Below are 23749 nucleotides of genomic sequence, written 5' to 3'. Positions count from 1 at the left end.
GTTCATCCTCTGAGGCTGATGCTGCCTGTGTTCTTCCTGTGTGGCCAGATCCTGGGTGGGAGCGGAGGGTGTGAGTTGTGCCCTTTGGGTCGCCCTGCTTGTGTGGGCTGGGGAGTGGGCATGCCCGGGTGTGCGTGGAGGTTCACTGGCACAGCAGGTAGTCTCAACTCCTGGACTTGTCACCCCCCTTTACAGATGAGGAAACTGACTCAGGGTGGTTTCATGACTCACACAGCCAGTGCCTGGGGGAGCTGGGCGCAAGCTTCCCGACCCCCAGCTGCCCTGTGTCCTACCACCCTGGGTCCAAAGATGGGTCCAGCAGCAGCCATGCTGGGGTGACCTCAGCAGCTGGGGCTGGTGTGGGGGAGGTGGGGGCGTGGGACCAGGAGGGCAGGGACTGGGGATTGAAATGGACTGGACAGAGCAGACCTGGAAGCAGCCCAAGAGCCCATGCCCGGCACAGCTTGGTCAGAGTGGTGAGCCTGATGTGGCCTTGGGCCTGGATCCACAAGTGATCAGTCCAGCAGGGATTCTGGTCAGCTGTACTAGTCAGATCAACTAGGCCAGGGTTCTGGGCAACAGAGCTACTCGGAACAACACTTCAGTAATCTAAGACAAAGAAACAGGGGCAACAGAACCAAGGAGAAAGTGGAGGTCCAACATGGAAGCGTGAGGGCAGGCTGGGTGAGGACCTCTGAGTGTAGGAAGAACTGGGTTTCTTGTCTTGGGCACTTAGTAGCTGAGTGATCTTGGGTAAGTTACTTAACCTCTCTGAGCCTCACTGTCTTTATCTACAGATGGGGGAATAATGTAGGTAAAGCTTTGGCACAGGGAGCAATGAGCCAGAAGTCTGGGCAGCTGATAGAAAGGCTGACCAAGACCCTGGGTCTCCTTTGAGTTTCAAGGAGAGGTCTGTGACCAGATGGCTAGTCCCTGTCTCCACCGGCTAGTGGGCTGAAATTCCTAGTGGATCCTGCTGAGGTCAAAGCTGGATTGGAAACTGGGCTGACCCTGGCTGACAGGTGGAGGGCAGCAGTTGACTTGAGCCCCAGGCATGACCGGCACTGACCAAGTTGCCACCAAGGAAGTGATGCTGGTAAAGTAGAAACTACATACTTTCACTCAGAATGCAACATGGGATTAAGATGAGCATGGGCTTAATGGGCACATGAAAAGATGCTCAACATCACTAATAGAGAAATGAAAATGAAAACTACAATGCCTCACACCAGTCAGGATGGCTGTCGTTACAAAGTCTACAAGAGTAAACGCTGGAGAGGGTGTGGAGAAAGGAGAATGCGCCTACACTGCTGGTAGGAATGTAAGCTGGTGCAGCCACTGTGGAAAACAGTATAGAAGTTCCTCAGAAAACTAAGAATAGAATTACCATACGATCCAGCATCCCACTCCTGGGCATACATCCAGGCAAAACTATAAGCCGAAAAGGAACACACACCCTTATGCTCCCAGCAGCACTAGTCACAAGAGCCAAGATACGGAAACAACCTAAGCGTCCGCGTAAAGAGCATGTGGCATACATGTATGATGGAACACTACTCGGCCATAAAAAGAATGAAATAATGCCATTTGTAGCAACATGAATGCAACTCGAGATAATCACACAAAGTGAGGTAAGTCAGAAAGAGAAAGAGATAGTTATATGTGGATTAGTTATATGTGGAATCTAAAATGTGACACAAATGAGCCCATCTACGAAACAGAAACACAGACAGAGAACAGATCTGTGGTTGCCAAGGGGGAAGCAGTTGGGGAAGAACGGAGTGGGAAGTTGGGGTTAGCAGACCTAAGCTTTTGTAAGAATGCGTAAACAACAAAGTCCGACTGTGCAGTACAGAGAACTATATTCAATACCCTAGATAGTCGAGGGTATCAGGCTTCAAACCAAGCTCATGGGCCACAACTATCGAGTCTGTGCCCTGGAGCCCGGGAACGACAATTACTGAGCCTACGTGCCCCAATCACTGAAGCCCCCGCCCTAGAGCCCATGTTCCACAACAGAAGCCACTGCAGTGAGAAGCTTGGCACTACAGCTAGAGAGTAGCCCCCTGCTCACCGCAACTAGAGAAACCCTGCACAGCAACAGAGACCCAGCATGGCCAAAAATAAATAAATAATTAATTTAAAAATATTCGATGATAAACCATAATGGAAAAGAATATTCTAAATATGTGTACGTACACCCGAATCACTTTGCTGTACAGCAGCAGTTAACACAACATTGTAAAACAACTGTGATACAGTTTTTTTTTTAAAGATAAACATCTTTTATTTAAATGTAACCTCCAGTGGAATAAAATCTTCTTTCAACTGACTTTTGGCCTTCCCTCTTTTAGTTGGTGTTCTCTGTTAAAGCATTCCACAGTCTCAGAAGCTGAGGTCCTGAAGTGACCCCTCCATCCCAACTCATGTCACGTCCAAGCTAATTAGAAGGCCCCAAATCTCCTTGGCAGTACTGGGCTGAAGACAGCAGAATGAGGGTCTTTGTTAATAAAATCTACCCCTGATTCAAGCCTTCTCATGGCCTCATGGGTGCAGGAACTGGTCACCCACTAGTTAAACAGTCAGTCGTTTGGCTGCCTTTGGCTTTCTGTTTTGAATGAAAGGAGGAAAATGACAATGTCTGGAAATACACAAGGGCATGCACTAAAAACTGCCACTTGGGATTGAATGAGAGAACTATTAGACAAAGGCAATGTCTCGGGGATCCCTCTCCACCTCTTTCACGGAAAAATCCTTCTCTTTAGCAAGTTTTGTTCACACCCAGAACATGTGAGCTAGTTCCACAAGCCTGCTAGGGTCACACGAGACTTGAGACCCAGAGCAGCCAAGCCCCACGAGCAGCTGTTACAGTAACTCGGGGACAAGAGTGCCTGAACTCCACGGTCTGCCCCTCTACTTGGAGATGTGTTTTTATTCTCCTTCCTCCCTCCCTGAGAAGAAATGATCCTTTGCAAAATCCCCACTAAAGTGAGCAACAAAGAAGAGTGGGAAAAAGCCTGAATACTCTTCCCACCAGCTGAGCAGCCGGCCCTTCCTCTAGCAGCAGAGCTGGCGCTGGCGCTGGCACTGAGAGTCCATCATCTCAGTTCCCACAGCGCTGCACCGACATGGCTGGCCACCCTCCTCCCCCTCTCACTTCACGCTAATTTCAAATCATCTTACTACCAGAGGAAAGCTACCCCTCTTCAACAGAGCATGAGAGACCCCCACTCCTCCTCTGTTAGCTCCAGGTAGTCCCCACCCCCGAGCTCAGAGACTGCAGTTTTACCTTCACACAGACATGCTGCCCATTTATAAGATACCTGAGGTTGAGATGAGCCACCTGCCAGACAGATGCCCCAAATGATCAACAGCACCGAAGGCAGTGAAAAAAACCAAGGGGGAGATTTCAGCTTCCTGCAAGATGAGGGGAGATGGGATAATTTATTTTTTTAATTAAAAAAAAATTTTTTTTCAAGTGTCAGGTTTCAGAAAACCTTTCAAGGGTGTCCTTTTCAATCTCTGGTGAAAGAAAAGGAGTGTGCACTAGCCTGAGTCGGTAGGGAACATAATCTGCTGCCATTGGGTGGATTACTGGCTGCTTCCCGGTTTAATCAGCTGTCTGCAGGACATCTCAGATCTGGCACTCTTCAGAGCAGGGGCTCCTTGCTTTATGTCTCTCAGGGTTGCCACTTCTTGGGGGTAAGCTCTGTGTTTCCAGGATGATTCTTGAGAAAGAACTCCTGCTTGATCTAGTCCCTTTCTCTAATTCCCACGTCAGCCTGCTCCCCCAGGAACAGCCTTGTGGGAGCCTTCAAGGAACCTGAAAAAATACAAATTATTACTCATGTCAGGGGAGCATGTGGGGGCCTCAGAACACGAGCATTGCCTTTGGAAACAACAGCTTCAAAACACACAAGTACTCAGAACAAGCCAGGACAAAGGAACATCTAATTCTGTTGACAAAGCTTCAGAGCTCTACGGATGCTCATAATAAACCACTTATGCAAGTGAAGGGGCCTGTGGCTCCCCCTGGACACCTGCCCCTCCATCCACACTCTGTTCTCCGCCTGATTCTCGGCTGTAGAGGGATGGCAGGGAGGGGACACACATCCTGTGGGCTACAGCAGGCTGGACGTGCCCCTCTCCTCAGGCCTGGAAAAGACCACCTTACTACTTCTGGGATATAATGCACATAACCCCTTAGGGTTCCTATATTCACTCTTCAAATATTCTTAAATTACTCAATTTGAGTATGCTGTTTCCTGCCAAGACCCTAAAACAGCCATCAATAAGGCTTTCATTAAATACCCAGGTATTTATTAGGCCGTTGAACCAATGGCCTTGACATTCTGTAAACAGGGACGTAACCCTGTCCTGACCCAGGCCACAGACCACTTGAAGGATCCCTGTTTGAAATCCAGGCCTGACATGCTTGGTCCCGTGTACACAGGGAGGCCCTCTGGAGCCCACGTCCAGGGAATGAAGGGCTCCTGGAAGGCCTGCCTTCCCAGGGTTGCGGTCTGGTTAGTGGAAAGTGGGGTTTGCACAGGCTCGGGTCCTGGGCCTGAGGACTGGCCATCCCAGGGGGACTTCCCTGGGAAGTCCCCTGGCCATCCCAGGGGGACTTCCCTGGGACTTCCCATCTTGCCATCAGCTGGAAGGAGCAAGGCTGGGAGAAGGCAAAGTGACTGGAGACAGCCTTGGCACTCGCCCTCTAACAACTCAGAGCCAAATACTGGCAACACAGTTCCCAGGAGGGAATAATGACAGGCAGAACGCGCCCACTGGCAAGGAGTTTTCTGACTGTGTAACTGGTAACTGTGTCTTATTCAGGTGTCTTTGGTCCTGAAACGTCTCAGGACGTCTGTTGAAGTGTCTGGAATGTCTGCCTGGCCTGGGAATGGCACCGGTCCCAGATCCCTGGGAGCAACCAGGCCCGGGTGTGTGCTGGGCTCTGCAGAGACCAACTCCAGCCTTTCCTGCTCACCACCTGGGCCCTTCTGGCACTTCCTGCCCATCCTGCTGAAGCTCCCAGGCGCCATGCAGCACTGAAGTCCGGTCATCGCCCTTCCTAGATGAGGTGCACAAGCAGGGCAGAGCAGGCGGAGCCAAGCACCAGGCCCAGGCCCATGTAAAAGGTCATCACCACCCCGGTGGCCTCGGCCAGCTCCCGGGGCACGATCTTGGGCCCGTAGATGAGAGCCAGAGTGCTGAGGTAGCCGTTGCTGAGCCCCAGCAGCGAGGTGAAAAGCACCGGGTACACATCAGACTGGAAGAGCACTGTGTGCAGGTGGCCGCGGGGCTGGTAGTTGCAGAACACGAAGAGGGGGACAAAGCAGGTCCGGAGGAGCGCGAGCCCGGGCAGCGCCTTGCTTCTGGGCCCGGGCACCTGGATCCAGGCCGTGACCTGCCGGCCACACAGGTCGGCAAAGTTGTACAGGAGGAAGGTGGTGAGGGGGACGAAGAACTTGGTGCTCCACGGCGAGCCTGAGCCCTTGCTGAGGGATTCAATGTTAGTGCAGATGGCGGGGAAGATGAGGCTGGTGATAAAGAAGAGATAGATGATGCAGAAGCCCAGGCCAGTGGTCTTCTTCAGGATGGGGCCAAGGGGTGGCGTCTGGGGGTCGCTGGATCCTGGGGCCACTGAAGTGGGACTGGGGGAGTCCTGAGGCAGCTGCTCTTCACCAGAAAACACGGTTGGCCAGACAGGTTTCATGTAGTACCTGCACGGGAGAAGCTGGTGGTCAGAGGGCCTAGAAAGAAGGGTCACTTGGGATTCCCAGGGACAAGGTGGTCCAGCACGTAGAGCCCAAGCCCCAGGATGCCCTCAGATGACACATGTGCTGCAGGGTGGCTGGAGGGAGGCCTGCAGAGTCCCCAGGCTTCCTGCCCTGGTGCTGCCTGAAAGGCTGGGCTCCAGTCCGTTGTTCTGTGGTGCTGGTCATGTCATGAGTGGGGACAAAGGAAGCCAGTACTGACCCTTCACGATGAGCCTGGGCTCTAGTCTTCACTCACTCATTTTTGCTTGGTTATAGGGTGGGGAGAGGTGGAGCTGAAGTAGTATTTATTTTTCAAATATAAAATAGCTTAAAATCTTAAATTATAGAAGTCACACATGCTTGATGAAACGAACCCAAATAATACAGAGTGAAGTCTCTTAAGCAAAAGTGGGACTAAAGTTTTATGTATTGTAAAACTTTCTGCAATAGTATAAATGACATAATATAAATATATTATATAATTGCCTAAATAGATGCATAACTATTACACATAAATGCATGCACACTATTGCTAAAGGACAGTATCCTGTGGCCATCCTTTCACAAGGGACAGGCGGTTCTGCCTCCATGCTGTGTTGCCACTGAGTATTCACTGCGTGTATAAACAGTTTAACTGTTCCCCTAATGCTGGACATGTTGGTTAGCTCTAGTTTTCTCTACTATAAACAATAGTACAATGAATATCCCTATACATAAATCTTTGTATAGAATTTCAGTAGAGCAGATTTCTAGAAGAATTGCTGGATCACAAGCAATTTTTAAAATTGCTTTAAAATCTTTAAAAATTTGATAGATATTGATAACCTGCTCTCTGGATAGGTAGAACCAATTTATCTCCACTTTGTGCCACCTACCCATCCAAACTAGCATAACCTACCCTTCAATCTCCATGAGAGCACCCGTTTCTTTAGAAAAAACTGACCACAGTTTATAATCATTGTGTTGGTTTACTGGTTTATCATCTGTCTCCTTGAAGTGAAGACAGTTCCCTGGGGCAAGAACATGTATGGCTGTTCCCAGCTAAATCTCCAGGCAGAGAATAACCCTTCAAAACAAAATTGTTGAAAGAACTGATAAGCCTATAAAAGTATATTTTCCCCCCTATTCTCAACACTGAACATGAACATTTTTTTCAATTTCTTTTACTCTGACCAGAGTAGAAAAGGCTAAGTTCTCTTTGCGTTGCTGTCCCTTTGCCCTGCTGCATTGCCTGAGTCACTCAACCTCTCTGGGACTCAGGTGCCTAAAAACCAGGAGATACAAGCTGATTGTATTACCACGTGCTGTGCTGTGCTTAGTTGCTCATTTGTGTCCAACTCTTTGTGAGCCCAAGGACTGTAGGCGGCCAGGTTCTTCTGTCCATGGGGATCTTCCAGGCAAGAATACTGGAGTGGGTCGCCATGCCCTCCTCCAGGGGATCTTCCCAACCCAGGGATCGAACCCAGGTCTCCTGAATTGCAGGTGGATACTCTACCATCTGAGTCACCAGGGAAGCCCCAATATGTATTAACATATCTCAAACAGAAGACTTGGGTGAGGCTGGGGAGAACAGAAGGTTGGTGATAGTTGGGTTCTGGTTTCAGCCCTACTTCTGCCTCCCTGTGTGACCTGAGGCCAAGTCTGTGACTGAGGTGTCTTGGGGCCTCAGTTTCCTCCTCTATAAAATGGAGGGTTCTGTGGCTATAAGCTTCTGAGATCCCTGCCAGCCCTCCTATCCTAAGGGCTACATATTGTCAACAAGCAAGTCAGTGGGCGGGTTCCTCTCCAGAATCACTCTTCCATGTGATATTGAGCTGGGCACTTTGGCCTTGAACCCTGTCTTGTTTCCCAATCACTATTTAGGGAAAGGGCTATTCTTACTTCCCCTTCTACTCAGTGTCAAGTCCTTGCCTTGGTTGACTCTGAGGAAGCTCCCCACCAAGTTCCTCTGGTTGAAGCTCTTCCCCATAAGTTCTTCCAGATCTAACTGCCCCCGAGGCGGTCAGCAGACTCCAACACTGTGTGAGGCTCAGTTCCTCCTGAGTGTGATGGGGCAGTGTGGCCCAGCCCCACTGGGTGCAGCAACCTGTAGCAACCTAGGACTCCTTTCAAGTAAAATTTAGTCTGAGCAGCCCTGGGGCACTGCTCTAAAGCTCCATCCTCAGATGAGTTTCTGTAACCCAAAAGTCTTGACCGAAGTGTTAATCAGCAAAGAAATAGAAGCTTCACGGCTGGCAGAGTCCTGAGTATGCTGTCTCATGTGCTCAGCTGGAAGGCATTTTGGCTTGCTTAAGTGACTCTGAAAACAAGGGTGACCACCTGTCTTGTTTTGCCCGAGACTGTCCTGGTTTTAGCACTGAAAGTCCCTGGTCCTTAGGACCCCTTCAGTCCCAGGCAAACAAAGAAGGCTGGCCACCCCAGTGGAAACAGCACATTCGAGGTTCCCTGAAACAGGACACAGGAAATAGCAGAAGGAGAGGGGGAGCCTCCTGCCTTCTGTTCACTGACTCAAATAACTTAATTAGGACCAACAAGGTGCAAGGCAGTATTAATATATGGGGTGCTGGGGGACAGTAAGCCAGCCGGACCCCAGGAATCACAGGGATATCATCATGGAATACAACTGGGTAATTTTTTATGACAACCCTGAAGGGTCAGAGAGGGGAGGGCAGACTCATGGATTTGAAGTCACCTATGGTACATGGTGTCATGACTCCATCCCCTTTTATCCTGCGGCCACTGGGCCAGCTGAAGTTCTAACAATCCTCTAACTGGAGGGAGAAACCGGCCCCTGGCAGAGTCAGGGTTCTAATGAAGGCAGGTGAGTCTCACAGGGGCAGGAGGAATGAGTGGGGAGGAAGGACCTTGCAGTCACAAGCCAGGGATGCAGCATGAAGCAGTGGAAAGAATGCAGCCCAGAAATAGCTCCAGGTTCCAATCCCTGCCTACAGCTCACAAGGTGAGCCACCTGGGGATGTTGGTTGATTCTCTAAAGCCTCAGTTCCTCATTGGAAACATGGGAAAATATGAAAACAACTGTGCTAGGTGGTCATACAGCCTGAGTGAAAAAATGAACTGCTTAGCTCAGTGCCCCGATACCAAATAGGTTCCTGTGGACCCGGCAGAGCCAGGACCTGTGTGCTCCCCAGCTCCGCTGGCTTGTGTGCCATGGGACCACAGGCCAATCGCCTGGCCTTCTCTGTCTCCATCTCATCACCTCTGAAATGGGGAAAATAACTCCTGCCATTCCTATATCAAATATGACAATGGATGTGAAAATGCACTGAAAAGAATAAAAAGCCATGGGTTGTTTTTTTAAAGAGATGTAAGAAGCAAGAAAGAAAAAGGAGGAAGGAGAGAGAGAAAGCAAGAGAGACTAAGGCAAGAAAAGTGGTCTTGCAGAGCAGAGAGGGGCCTCAAGAGATAGGGACTAAAATCAGTTTTGGAGTTGGGCTCAAATCCTAATTCTGCTGCCAAAGGGCTGCAGGACTCAGGCAAGTAATTTAACCTCTTTGAGCCTGGTTTTCTCATGTGAGAGTGGGAATGACTGGGGTAAGTCACAGCCCTACCTCAAGGAGGAGTAGATGTATGAGCTTCAAATGAGAGGCCCCAGCAGGCTGGGCTGAGTGCAGAGAGGAACAACAGAAGGGCTGAGCCCAAGGAGCCACTGTTGGCCATCAGCCTTCCTCAGGCCCCACTTTCACTGCCTGCCCTCTAACAGAAAATATGCAGACTCCAGCTGCCTGGGGTTGTGATGCAAAGCCAGCTTCTTACATCCAAGGATGTACTTACATCCAAGTACAGCCAATGTACTGAGCAACTACTGTGAGCCTGGCTCAGCCTGAGGCATGGCATACAGCAACGAACAAAACCCACATGACTTCTGCCCTCAGAGGGATCACACGCCAATGGGGAGATGTGCAGTAAACCAGGAACCAAACACGAGCTCTACCTAGAGGAGAGAAGAGTGCAGGTAGACAGGATAAAGGTCGAAGGACGCCACACAGGATCATATGCTACCACTTATTATGTGGAGTCTAAGAAAAGGCTACCAACGGACTTCCTACACAACTGAAATAGAGTTACATATGTAGAAAATAGCAGTTACTGAGGGGCAAGGTGAGGGGAGGGAGAAATTGTGAGACTGACAAGCACACACTACCATATGTGAACAGATAACTAACAAAGACCTACTGTACAGCACAGGGAACTCAACTCAATACTCTGTAATGGCTTACAAGGAGGCGAATCCAGAAGAAGCCGACTCACTGCCAGGAGCGCGTGTGGGCCTCACCTGGCATAGTCCAGCCGCGGCAGCAGCAGGTAGAGCCCAATGCAGAGCGCCAGGAAGATGTCTGCCGTCAGGAAGAAGGCCAGGGTGCTGTCTGTCACGTCACTGGCCACCGCGAGGTCCACCAGCGAGGCCACGGCACTGAGGGTGCCCCCCATGGCTCCTCCTGCGGAGAGCGCGGGACATCATGGGGAAGGTCAGGGCGGGCGCATCCTCCCTGCCTCTCAGGCCTGCCCGTTCTCTGCTCCGGCTTAACGTTCTCCCTGGTGAGAGAGATGCTTCAGTTCTCACAGGACCCTGAGGCCTTGGCAGACAAGGAGGGCCCTGTGGCCATGAGCTTTCTGACTCTAGGAGGTGTCCCTAGCCCAACTCCTCTCCCATGGGCATGAAGGGGCTGCTGCCTGAGGAGGCAAATGGCCTTCAAGGTCTCACCTGCTTCCTGGTTTCAGCTCTGACCCTCGATCCTCCTTCCCTCTTTACTGTCCTTCTGATGGGGTCAGAAACTTTAGATTCAGGGGTGGGATGTGTCAGAGAGCTCGGCTCCTGCCCTGGACCCAACCACCATGAATCACCCTGGGGGAAAAGCTCTGGCCTGTCCGAGCACAGGTTCCCCGCTGCCCCGAGTGAGGCTGGCCAACTGGGACGCCTTAAGGGTTGGAAAACCAGCCAGGAGCCCACAGAGCTCACCCTGTGCCCTACAGTAGCTGTGTACCATACACGTATGAACATGCATGCACACTCACCCACATATACACTGTCACATACACACATACCCTATCACAAGCTATCTCACACACACACACACACACACACTCACACCCTATTACACACACTCACAGTCATACGCTCCCATACAGTCACACACGATGCTTCACACACTCGTGTGTGTGCAACTGCCCCACCACCTGGAACGTGCTGTGCTGCCAAGGGCTCTGACAGTGGCCCAGGTGACCGCGTGGCACCACCCCTTTCTGTGCTACGTCACATCCTAGCCCAGGGGACCCACGGGTCCAGGAGTCAAATAGGTGTACATCTGACACTTGACTCCACCACTTACTCGCTGTGACCTGGGGGCTCACATGGCTTCTTGGGACCAGAGTCTGCTCATCTGTAAAGTGAGAACAATGACACCCGCCTTGCAGAGCTGTTTTAAGGGCTGGATGAGATGATGTTTAGAAAGGGCCCAGCACAAAGCAGGCTTTCTACAAATGCCAGGCCCTTTCTTTGCCACAATCACACAGTCACTTCTGGGAGGCGGGGCAAGCATCTTGTTTCTCTGTTGAGCCATCACAGCCGTGGGTGGCCACGAGTCAGAGCTTATGCATGGTCATGTGTGAGCAGATCATTACTCCTCTGTTTATTTGCCAGAAAGGTGGGGCTCATACTTACCCTATCCCTCCCTTGAGACTATAGTGGGATGGAATCAATGAATGGGAAAAAAACATTGAACAAATGGACATGTCCAATAGGGTTAACACAGTAAGGGCCTATGAATACAGGATTGCCTGGCTGCGAGGATGGATTTGCTGGCCTTAGAGGACCACGACACTGATTCTCAAGGAGGCAAGCAGGCCACTGACTGCAAACAGCCACCTGGTCCAAGTGGGCTCCAGCTGCGTTGTCATTACTTGGTGGGTCTGACCAGATACCACCTTTCTGCCCATTGCTGCGTGAGCGTGGTGCAAGAGTGATGGTCAGGCCCTCATCCACCTTGATGACCGCCCACTGCCTCACCCACACCACAGCCCAGCACTCTGTGGCCCTGCAGGGAAGACCCCATGACCCTTTTCTCCCCAACCTTCTCTATGATCTCTGCTAGCCTGGGTGGGGCCAGAGGTTGGAACTTGAGGGAAGGGCAAAGAAATGAAAGTTAGCATAGTGATTAAGAGCACAGACTAAGAACATCTCAGTCCAGTCTTGGCTCTGCCACTTCTAGCTGTGTGACATTCAGCAAATCACTTAACCTCTCTATGCCTCCATTTTCTCATCTGTAAAATGGGAATGTTAAAGCTCACCTCTTAGGAAAGTTACAAAGATTAAAAGGATCATTACATGTAAAGCAGGACAGTGTCTGGTGCTGAGAAATGCCATATAAATCCTCTCTGATCCCCAAATAGGTGTTTGGCTATTTCTGTCCTTCCTACATCAAAGCAGCAACAACAGGGTAAACCTTTTGCCAAGAGGGTGCCAACTTCTGAGAAGCTGTAATCCCCACCTGGGTGTTTTGTAAGAACCGGAGTTAAACTTGGTAAGACATTCCCCGGCTGCCCCGAGGAAGAGATTTTAACATCACTGCCTATTGATTTTCCTCTCTCTCTTCCCAACTTGTAGAGAATTTACAATATTATCATCAACAACAAACCAGGCCTCTGGGAGCTCATCCTTCTTGACTCCCCACTTTTATCTCATCAGTTATGGAAATACATGCAAATGAGGAGCTTAAAAAAACACCAGTACAAAACAAATGAGTTGTTCCTCAGATGCCAACACACCGAGAATTCACAGATAAACTCCTCTGGATGGAAGACAACGGGGGCTGGACAGGGGTGCTGGGGCCCCTGGGAGATCTGGACACCCCAAATCCTCCCGGGTGAAGGGCGTGCACTGGGGGCTGCGCACAGTGACAAGGCTCAGGGCCCGGGGTAATGAACACCGAAGTGCGAGCGCCAGACCACTCCCCTTTTCCAAAAATGGACTTCCTTCAAAATGCACAGGAGTCTCCTTCTCCAGAAGATCTGCAGGTGGTCAGATGAACCTGAAAGGCCTCTCGCCAACATATTGGTGTGTTTGGTCACTGGTTCCTGCAGAGATAGCCAGCAAGACTGTTATATTGAAAAATATATCCTCTAGCAGGATGGAGGGAGATGAGGGGACAAGAAACCGGGGTGACATAAGGGATTAAATCCAAAGTTCAATGGTCACTTCCCTCAGCCTAGGCAGGCCCTACTTGAAGCACTGCAAGGGGTGTATTGATTGTACTCAGGAAACTTAGCAATGGGCCCACTTTTACTTTATTTTAGGCCCGAGAGCATCTCTGAGGATACAGCCAGAAGCCCGGTCTTTTATCAAAAATGGCAAACACATCTGAGCTCATGTTTGATCTCTAATCTGTTGACGGTAAGTGTCTCCAGTGCTATGCTGAGAAGGATTTAGAAGTTTAGGAGAAAAGATACAGATCAATCAGTGATGTCTGGCCCTGGTGTGGGGATGGGGTGGAGTTATACACTTGTCGAGGTATTTGTCATCACATACTGCTCGGCATTATCAATTAATGGGCACAGAGAAGATTCTTTGCAAAATTCTTCTCAAATGTTCCCTGGTGGCTCAGACGGTAAAGTGTCTGTCTACAATGCGGGAGACCCAGGTTCAATCCCTGGTTTGGGAAGATCCCCTGGAGAAGGAAATGGCAATCCACTCCAGTACTATTGCCTGGAAAATCCCATGGACAGAGGAGCCTGGTAGGCTACAGTCTATGGGGTCGCAAAGAGTCGGACATGACTGAGCAACTTCACTTTCAATTTCACTTTCTCAAATGTTTACAGCACTCCCTTCACAAAAGACAGACATGCAGGGACACTGAACAGAGCAGCTGAGCCCCTAGTCTTGCTTTAAGGGACAGTGGTCTCCTGGAAAAGCACTGATTCTGACCCAGCTTCTTTTTACCTTGTCAAGACATTTGGGTGAGAGAACAGAACTGCTAAGCTCTAGGCAACAGGCTCAGGTTAGCATCAACATTCAGTTAAAGGAGTCGGTCCATCTGTGGGAGAGGGAGAGGGTGGGAAGATTTGGGAGAATGGCATTAAAACATGTAGAATATCATGTATGAAACGAGATGCCAGTCCAGGTTCGATGCACGATACTGGATGCTTGGGGCTAGAGCACTGGGACGACCCAGAGGGATGGTATAGGGAGGGAGGAGGGTTCAGGATGGGGAACACATGTATACCTGTGGCAGATTCATTTTGATATTTGGCAAAACTAATACAATTATGTAAAGTTTAAAAATAAAATTAAAAAAAAAAAAAAAAAAAAAAAGGAGTTGGTCCAAATCACATCAGCACCCCCCAGAAAATGCTAAAGTTCAGGGAAACAGCAGAGTTTATTACTAGGCTATTATCTCCCGGGAGGCTGAGTCTGGTTCATCCTTGAATCCTTGGTGCACAGTAAGCCTTCTACAAAATTAGAGAGGAAGAAAAGACAAATAGAAGGGAGGAAAGGAGAGAAAAACAGGGAAAGGATAAGGGAAAGGAAAAGAAACAAGAAGGAAAGGGGACACAAGGGAAAGGGGGAGAGGAGGGAAGGAAAGAAAGGAACGCTGTTCAGGAAACCCACCGGGCAGGCAGACTGTATTTTCCTAAAGTAGCAGCAACTATGTCTCCCCTCACAACTGTCCTTCTACAGTATAACTTTCACACTCATCCACTGAGGTGTGGGTCTGTGCTTTCTCCCCTTGAATCCAGGTAGGCTTATGGTAATACTGGAAGTGCCTCTAAATGTCTTTATGGCTAAGTCATAAAAGGACACAGTGCTTCTGCCTGGGTCTCTTGGGATACTTGCACTTGCAATCCAGATGCCATGCCCTGGGGAAGCTCAAGTGGCCGTGGGTAGGTCCATGTGGAGAGGAACCCTGGCCCCAGCCCCAACCCCACCTGAGCTTCCAGCTAACAGCCAGCATCAACATGCCGGACAGGTGAGTGTGCCACCTTGAGAGTGGATCCTCCAGCCCCAGGCAAGCTATCCTGGCTGCTGCCACATGGCTGCTGCCTGCCAAAGAAATGATTCTTATTGTTCTAAGTCACTGGGCTTGGGGGTGCTTTGTTCTGTAATAACAGATCATGGAAACACACCTAACACTCATTTCTTTTTCTGGAAGGGCTACCACATGCTCACCTCTGGCTCCTTCAAATGATCTCCAGGTAGACCAACCTGGTCAGCTGTCTGGACCCTAGTCCTCACCTGATATCAGAGCCTGGGAATTCCTCATGGGGAAGGAGCCAGTCATGCCAAAGACGCTGCTGTTGAAGATGGTGGAGGTGCCGCTGAGGATCGCCATGCAGGTGATGGTGATGGTGAAGAAGCTGTGGGTCCAGGAGGAGGTGTCCACCTTCACCAGCACGGTCATCACTATGAAGATGGCCAGCATGACCGTCAGCGAGGCTAGCACGCGGACACGAATCGGAACCCTGAGGCAAGGACACCAGAAGTGGTTAGAGACACCCCGCCCCCAGGCCTCCCAAGCCGGGTGGGGGTTAGTGACCATTGAGGAAGCAGGTGTGCTCAGTGGCTGAGACCATGCACTCTGCATCAGGAGGCCTGGGTCTGAATCCTGCCTTCCTGGCTCACAGGCTGTGTGGCCTTAGATAAGTGACTCTACCACACTGGATTCAGCCTCTGCGTCCGCAACACAGAAAGAAGATCAATCTGTCTGAAGGCACGGTGAGGGTCTCCGGAGAGGAGTACATAGAGAAAGGAGGCAGGGTCAGCTCGGGGCACGTGCTCTTGGATGCTGCTTCTTTTCGTCTTGCTGTGATGCTCAAGGACAGGAGATGAGAGCTCTCGAGGCAAGACCCCTACTCCTCCCACGGGCTTTGTCTAGTATTTAAACAGAACCACCATTCACTGGCTTCCTTCCCCCAAAACTTAGCAGCAGCAGAGGGAGGAGGCAGAAGGGAAGAAAATCATCGCTGTCATCAACATCACGGCACAGTGCTGCATTCGTGCCAGGTACTCTTCCAAGAGTTTTCTAAATGCTAATGTGTTGAATTCTTCCACCAGTTCTACAAAATAGGTATTCTTACCTATTCCACAGACACAGATAAGGAAACTGAGGTCAGAGAGGCTAAGCAACTTGCTCAAGGTCACTCAGCTGTGAACCCAGGAGGTCGATGCTTTCAGAATGCCACTTTACTGCCTCCCTTGACATGAACGAACTATGCTGCTCCAGAACAGGTGGTGAGGACAGGAGGCGGCTCCGGTGATGGTCTCCGCTGTCGTGGGGAGCAGCTGAGGCCAAGCAAGAGCCAGCTCCCTCTAACTCTATTTCTGCATCTAAGCTGTACACTCCTCCCAGCCCCCAACCTGCCTAGACACCACCCTGCAGGGAGAAGCAGGGAAGCTGGGATCTCTGAGAAACTGCATTTTTATTCCAGGGAGAGAACATCATCTGAAGAGGCTGTTTAAATCATCAGATTACACTAAGCTTTAAACCAGATTGGATGTTTAGTTAATTTTCCCGCTAACCAATTAGGAGGGGGCTGAGCGAAAAGGCAGATTAGTTAAACACAAATTTCTTTTGGATAAAAATAAGAAAGACACGAAAGGTAGGAAAGATCTGTACATATGTAAATAGGTGTGAAATGATGAGCATAAAAAGCAAGAAAGGATTTTTTTCAAAGTGCTTTTGTGGCCCCAAGGCTAATCTGAGCTTCCTTCCAATCCTCGGCTGAAGGGAGACCAGGTGCCGCCTCCACTGGGTCAGGGGCAGAAGGAAGCCCGCGGAAGTGAAGGGAGAGTTCAAGGTTGTGGTGTGAGGAGCTGGGATGAGACCCAGGTCTGCTGAGCCCCAGCCCCTGGCTCTCTGCTGAGACGCATCCGCTCTGGTGCGTTCATTCCACAAACACACAGGCAAACCACAGTGTGTCCAACCCTGGGCTGGATGCCCGGGACACAGGGCAGATGAGGGACGGGCATTTTGTTCCAGCACAAAGTGTTCCATCAGCAGGGCCATGGGGCTTCCTGGGCACTTCTGAGAGGCACAAGACCCACCCTGGGCTTCTCACAGGCTTTTTGGAGGCGATCCCTAGGCTTGAGTGTAACGTATGTCTTGGATGGGAGCGCACGTATCTTGTGAGACAGAGTGTGGCACATTCAGGGAATTGAAGTGAACTCTGCCTGCAGGTGACACTGGGAGCAGAGCACGCCGAACAGATACAGGGACCCCTCCGTGGAGGGCCTTGTCCCATGGATAAGTGCCAAGACTCGATCCTCCCGGTGGAGCAGAGAGTGGACGTGCAGGCTTTGTCTCCAGCATCCCTCCCACCAGAAGCGCTCCTTCCATGCCAAGTCGTCCTGCAGAGGTGGCCGCTCATGGGGTCTCCACCAACCCACCTACAAATGAGTGCACACAGGCCAGTCTGGGGTGGTCAGTGTTCCATACTTCCAGCCACTGAACTGGGCTAGGTGTCAGCATGTGACCAACTCAGGGCCAGTCAGTGAACCCCAGGATCCAAAGGTGGAGAGAAGTTGACTGTCTGCCAAGACTGTGTTGGGGGCTGCTGGTCACTATCTGGCCAGCTGCATGGAGAGAGGCCACATTTGAAATGAAGCCAAGCAGACACACACAGAGCCCAAGGTTGGTGGATGAGGACATTGGTACTCTCCTAGATCCAGCAATGGAGGCAGGCCTGACTTTAATTTTCCAGGGAAAGAATGAGAAAATCCTTTTTGTGTCTCTTCCATTTGTCTCCAAGAGTACCAACTGGGCTTCCCTGGTGGCTCAGGGATAAAGAATCGGCCTGCCAACACAGGAGACATGGGTTCAATCCCTGGTTTGGGAAGATACCACATGCCACAGAGTAACTAAGCCCCTACACCACAACTATTGAGCCCCTGCTCTGCAACAAGAGAAGCCACCGCAATGGGAAGCCAGTGCACCACAATGACAGAACAGCCCCTACTCATTGTACCTAGAGAAAAGCCTGAGCAGCAATGAAGATCCAGCATAGCCATAAATAAATAGATAAATCTTTAAAAAAAAAAAAAAGAGTGTCAAAAAACACAAAGAGGCACATGTAGCTGGGGAGCAACATGGTTGGAACTCCACCTCTGTCCTGTGGGTGCCCTACCCATCTGCCCTCTCCTCTCACCAGGAGGCAGGCTGTAAGTGACAGGTAATTCAGTTCAGTTCAGTTCAGTTGTGTCTGACTCTTTGCAACCCCATGGACTGCAACACGCCAGGCTTCCTTGTCCATCACTAACTCTCTGAGCTTGCTCAAACTCATGTCCATCAAGTTGGTAATGCCATCCAACCATCTCATCCTCTGTCGTCCCCTTCTCCTCCTGCCTTCAATCTTTCCCAGCATCAGGGCCTTTTCCAATGAGCCAGTTCTTCACATCAGGTGGCCAGAGTACTAGAGTTTCAGCTTCAGCATCAGTCCTTCCAATGAATATTCAGGACTGATTTCCTTTAGAATGGACTGGTTTGATCTCCTTGCTGACCAAGGGACCCTCAAGAGTCTTCTCCAACACCACAGTTCAAAAGCATCAATTCTTTGGCGATCAGCTTTCTTTATGGTCCAACTCTCACATCCATACATGACGACTGGAAAAACCATAGCTTTGACTAGATGGACCTTTGTTGGCAAAGTAATGTCTCTGCTTTTTAATATGCTGTCTAGGTTTTTAACACCTTCCAAGAGCTGCCTTCACCAATGATGGGAAAGTGGGTGGATAAATCCGCTGCCCCCACTCCCCACCGCCTCGAGTGTGTGCTCCCCACTGGCTGTCAGCATTCTGGGGCAGGTCAACCTCGGTCACCCACGGTTGGAGCTGGCTCGACAAGGAATCCTTTATTGGCTGCCACGCCTTCCTGGTCTCCCCCCTTCTCCTACCATGGTCTCCTGGATGAACTACCTACACTTGAATCCTTGTTCTAAGGTCTGTTTCTGAGAAACTCCGCATTAAGACATATCTTCCTAGCATCTGCAGGGCCCTCCACTTGGGTGGGAGTTGGTGGGCAATCGGGTGAGCACCTGGACTCCAGGGGACCCAGAACGTCCATTTTAAATGCACGCCTGATACCCTGAAGACTGGGAGTCAGGCCTTACTCCTGATGTTCGGGGTGATGCTACACATGTGGCCCCTGTCACACGATGTCCCCCACCTTATCCCAGCAGCGGGAGCTTCCCTGCACACTCAAAGATAAGAGCCACAGGGGCACAGAGCCTGAGTCCAGAGACAGGAGCCCTGAAACTCTGCCACCAGTTCACAGTGTGACCCCAGGGAAACACTCAACCTCGCAGGGCCTTAGCCTCCTCATCCTGAAAAAGAAGAGGTGGGACAAGATAACATTCGTGTCTCTTCCAGTTTATGCTTCTAAATCTGAAAAAATTCAAGTGGAGAGAGAGACTGAGGGCAAAAGCCCAAAAGTTTAGCAGTTCCCTGGGGCAAGAAGCAGGCACAGCAGAAGTGGGAAGCCCCACAGGGACAGGACCCTGCCCTGTTCTCACCCATGGGGCTGGCACAGGGCCTGGCACCCACAGATTGACCAGCAAGGAGCCTAGCAGAGCACGCTGGGCCTCAAGCTTTTTCAGTCCCTGCTTTTCGACCCCCTCAGTGTGGCGGGGAGACAGCTAGAAACAGCAGCAGCGATCTCAGCCAGCCTTCGGAATGGCCTCAGCTTCTTGCCACCTCCTCGTGGAAGCAACATAGAAAAAGTCCACCCCAGGAATGATGCGGCCATCTCAGAAACTTTCCTGTGTCTTCACAACGAGGTAGATGACTGCTTGAACAGGACAGCGGCTTTGGAGAGAGCTGGGGGACTTCCAAGCCAGGCAGGGGCGGTGCAGAAGAGGAGGTGAGCAGGTAAACACTAAATGCATAGCAGAAGCAACGCAGCTCCCAGCTCTCCCTTACGCATCCCGCCCCTCACCTACACAGGCTCCCCCTTCTCATTATCAGCTGCAGGGCCCATTCTCAGCAGGAGCATCCCTGCAGGGGCTCCAAGCCCTCAGGGATCTTGCCCAGGGCTGTTTTCAATGCTAGTAAGCTTTCTGAAATATGCCCTGTGCAAGCCCACCCCGCATCCACTAACAAGGGCATGCTGCCTGACTCTCTGCTCCTTCCACCTGGACGGTGGCCCAGGGGCTGGGGACACTGTGGGGGCTGAGGCAAAGTCTAGACAAGCGCAGCCTGGGGTTGGTGGCTCTGCTCTGGGACAGGGGCTGTCTGAGGTGAGAGCTCCAGTCCCGGGACTGTGTGGCAGGCACACTGATGTGACATTCTTGGAGAGGATCACCAGCTGTACCCAGGCTGCCAGCTCCACCCCCCTCCCTTGCTTGTGAGGGCTCAGGACCCCAGGGGACTGATTTCTTCATAAGTCTCCAAAATGTAAATCCTCCTCATAAGTATTTATGATGCTACAGATTTTACATAATAAAACACTTGGCGATTATGGATGAGCCAGTTAAAGAAAGCCAGGGTTCTCCAGGAGGGAAGAAAAGGGGACATTTCAATCTCACACATTAAATAAAAAACAGCTTAGCTCCAAACCATCTTCCCACAGTCCAGAAACAGACAAGAGGCTGGAGCGTTCCCCACAGTGCTCTCACCTCCTCCTGCAGCTGGGAAAGGGCCAGGGCAGGCCCTGGGGTGGACCAGACCCTTCTGGAGGATGCCCTGTAATGCTGAGCTCCCAGAGCCAGCTCCCAGCCATACTCAGCAGGGCAGCTACCCGGGCGACCCACAGTCCCCACTGCAGACAGATCCAGACCTTCTCCACCACTTCTTTCCCTCCAGCACCTCGAAGCCAGGGCAGAAATGGGCTCTCACTTACAGGGTCTGAGATGTGTCTCTCGGTGCAGGGAGGGGGCAGGCAAAGCTAGACAGCTAGGAGACAGGAGGCCCAGAGGTTCCAAGTCCAGACGTGGGGGGAGAAGGGTCCCAGTTCCAGTCCTGCCTCAACCTCTTAATGGTTGCATGACCTTGGGCAGGTCACCCTGTCAGCCTGTTTTCCCATCAATAAAACAGGGGAATAGGTCTGCTGCTCTAGGCCACTGCCAGGATTAAAGGAGAGAACGCTGCCAAGGACTGAGTGCTCAGACTGCTAACTGTGAGGATTAGAGACGATTCGCCCTGGGCCCTGAGGCTGAACCTGCCCTGCCACTGCTGACCCCAGGTCCTAGCCGGCTGCTGCCTGCTGGGCCTCACGACCTCAGAGCGGGCAGTGCTGGGTAAGATGTCAGCTCAGGCTACCCCTTCCTGGCCCTGTGGGCCTGGGCACACATCTCCTGACTTCCACTTTGCACAGAGAATCATGAGAGGGGCCTGGAAGCGGAGAGGGCAGTGAGAGGCCAAGGGACTACCCACCGCCATGGCTCGGTCACCTCTTCCTCATCATCCTGCTCTTACATGCCATCCTTTTCTCATGCCTTCTCTTCTGAGTTGCTGTCAGGAACCCAGCTCTCCCCTTAGGGTCCCCACTCAGCCTTACTCCTGACGAGGGTCCCTGGAGGCTGTGTTAACCCCTGCTGGGACACTGATCATAGCCCTGTGTGCTGGGCAGGTGCAAGGAGGCAGGCGGGGCAGGGGGCAGCTGGCATTCAGCCCCTAGGCTGCCTGAGACCACCCTCCCTCTCGCTTGTCCAGCCTGCACTTTGGTTTTAAGAGGCGCGCAAATTCATTGACATTCCTTCCGTTGAAAGATGGAGTCTATGTCCCCTTGAAACTGAGTAAGCTTGGTGACTGCCTTGGCAGAAAGGACAGTATGTCACTGCAGAGAGCAGGGTACCAAAACCAAGCAGCTTCTGCCTTGCTCTCTAGGACCAGCTGCTCTTCAGTTACAATATGAAAAGTCCTACTACCTGAGGCCAACCTACAAGAGACCAAGGGGAGGGACAGAGAAAGAGCTGTCCCGCATGAGAGACGGCCAGCCAGAGCTGCCAGCTGAGCCTGCGGACTCCCAGGACCGCGAGAGACACCGATTACTGTCAGTGTTTTTAGCCTCTCTGTTTTGGGATCATTTTTATGCAACAACAGTTCATTGGAATAACCTCATAACATGTTTGGAGAGACTGATCTGCTCAGGCTTAGCACACCTGAGGCACTTGTGCTGCCCTCTCTCCTCATGGACTCAGAACAGACATCACTAATCAATCACAGCACACTCCCTGAGGCCAAACCTGCTTTAGAATCCTGTTTGAGCAGAGATCCAAGGAGTCACTTACAAACTGAGCAGAGTTGGGTAAAACAAGTTTGCCACCAGGGACCGAAGGTTTCAGTAGGCTGTGCCTGAGAGATCCCCAGGTTTCTGAACCATCACATAGCCACCATTATCAGACAATGATTGCTTAGGAGAAATGGGGGCAAAGTAACTCAGGCTGTTACCCCTGTAAACCTAAATGGAGAAGGGATGGCACCAGTCACACAGTGGGTTTCAAGGGTTGTCTTCTAAACCATTCTTCCTTCCACAGTGCATCCCACCCTTCACGGATGCAGTGTGAAGTCACCCCGTGATCCCCTTGTGAGTGCTCGGCTCATGAATTGCTGTTACCAGCTCCACAGTGAGCACAGGTGGCCCTTTTCCACATAGAAGAGCCAGGCTGGTGAGCTGACAGGCTAACTTCCAGCTCGGATTTTTTTTTTTGGCCACTCCATGGCATGTAGGATCTCAGTTCCCCAGACCAGGGATGGAACCTGTGCCCCCTGCTGTGGAACTGTGGAGTCCCAGCTACCGGACTGCCAGGGAAGTCCCCAGGCTCCTAACTTCCTTCTGCTCTCAGAAAGGCTTAGAAGACCAGCCTCCACAAGCCTCGCTCCCTGGGCCCCGACAACCATCCATGGTGTCCCTGCAGCCCAGGCAGCTGACCCCACTGTCCCAGGACCGGGCATTCTGTGGGCAGGGCCCCAGGTAACCCATCTGCCTCTCAGTCTTTGTGAAGGAGTCTGAACTGCTTGCCTCCTGCTTTGGTGGCCACAGTTCAGGCAGCCGTGGACCACGGGAGAGAGGATAAGCTGCAGGAGAAGGTCGGGGGCCTGGGAGAGAGAGGAGAGCGGCCTACCTGTTAACAAGCAGGAAGTTCAGCGCGAGGCACAGCACGGAAGGCACAGTGGAGGCGACGGCCAGGTAGCTCTCAAAGTAGTTCTGCAAGCAGAGAAGAGAGGGGGTCGCTGAGGGCACTTGGGATGCAGGGGAGGGGCCCCACCTGAGAGCAGCGTCGGGGATCCTCTTGGTGGTGCTCCTCCCTATAATCTTCAGACATCTTCAAGTGATGGCTAAGTCCCCCCTGAGACACCATGGCCTCTTCCATCTCTAACCTAAGACCACTCACTCAGTCACTTGACAGACACCAGCTTGAGCTGTGCTAGGGGACATAAGGAAGGGTAGGACATTGTCCTTGCCCAAATGTTCTGCAGTCCATGCTCCCATCCATCCCACCTATTCCCACCCCTCATGGATGAGGCGATGGAGACAGGACTCAATGTATGTTTACAAAAAAAATAATAAAAAATTTTGTCCTCTCAGTGATCTTTTCTCATTGTCAAATTTTGGAGTTATCCAAGTGGGTTAGTTATGGTTCATTCACGGTCTCACATTCTTGCAACCAAGTGAGTACTCTTAGCAATACACGGGGCCCTGATCCCTGCAGAGAAACTCTGTTTTGACTGTGGATTTGCTCCTTCAATAGAGCTGTACCCCAAGATCACAGTCATTTTGGCAAGTGGCTTCTAAACTGGCCACGATGAGCAAAAGGGGCATTTTCCTGGAAGTGGCTCAAAAGTAGTGCAGACAAAGAGTGCATGAGACCACAGACAGGATGAGGGATTTCTGAGTATGATGTGCTGGAACTTGCAACTGAAGAAGCTAAGTAGCAACTGTATGCATTTTTCAAAACTCAGGGGACTGTCCACTCATTAGGGTGGCTTTAACTGAGTATACCTTATCCTTCAATATACCCGTTGAACAAAAAACCAAAACATT

At 51.2% G+C, this 23749-nt stretch overlaps 1 protein-coding gene across 2 annotated transcripts in view; it reads right to left on the bottom strand.

Annotated features, from left to right (window-relative positions):
- Window positions 1-4303: 4303 nt before the first annotated feature.
- Window positions 4304-23749, bottom strand: part of SLC29A3 (solute carrier family 29 member 3) — a 45191-nt gene continuing 25745 nt past the window's right edge. Inside the window, 4 exon segments of one of the 2 annotated variants that reach the window (NM_001080223.1) lie at window positions 4304-5726; window positions 10057-10219; window positions 15010-15236; window positions 22830-22912. In NM_001080223.1, coding sequence (NP_001073692.1) covers window positions 5075-5726; window positions 10057-10219; window positions 15010-15236; window positions 22830-22912 — 1125 coding nt within the window. In that variant the 3' untranslated portion in view covers window positions 4304-5074. 2 annotated transcript variants of the gene reach the window in all.

Source organism: Bos taurus, chromosome 28 (assembly GCF_002263795.3).
Source record: "Bos taurus isolate L1 Dominette 01449 registration number 42190680 breed Hereford chromosome 28, ARS-UCD2.0, whole genome shotgun sequence".
NCBI lineage: Eukaryota > Metazoa > Chordata > Mammalia > Artiodactyla > Bovidae > Bos > Bos taurus.
This window is presented reverse-complemented; position numbering and strand designations above follow the sequence as displayed.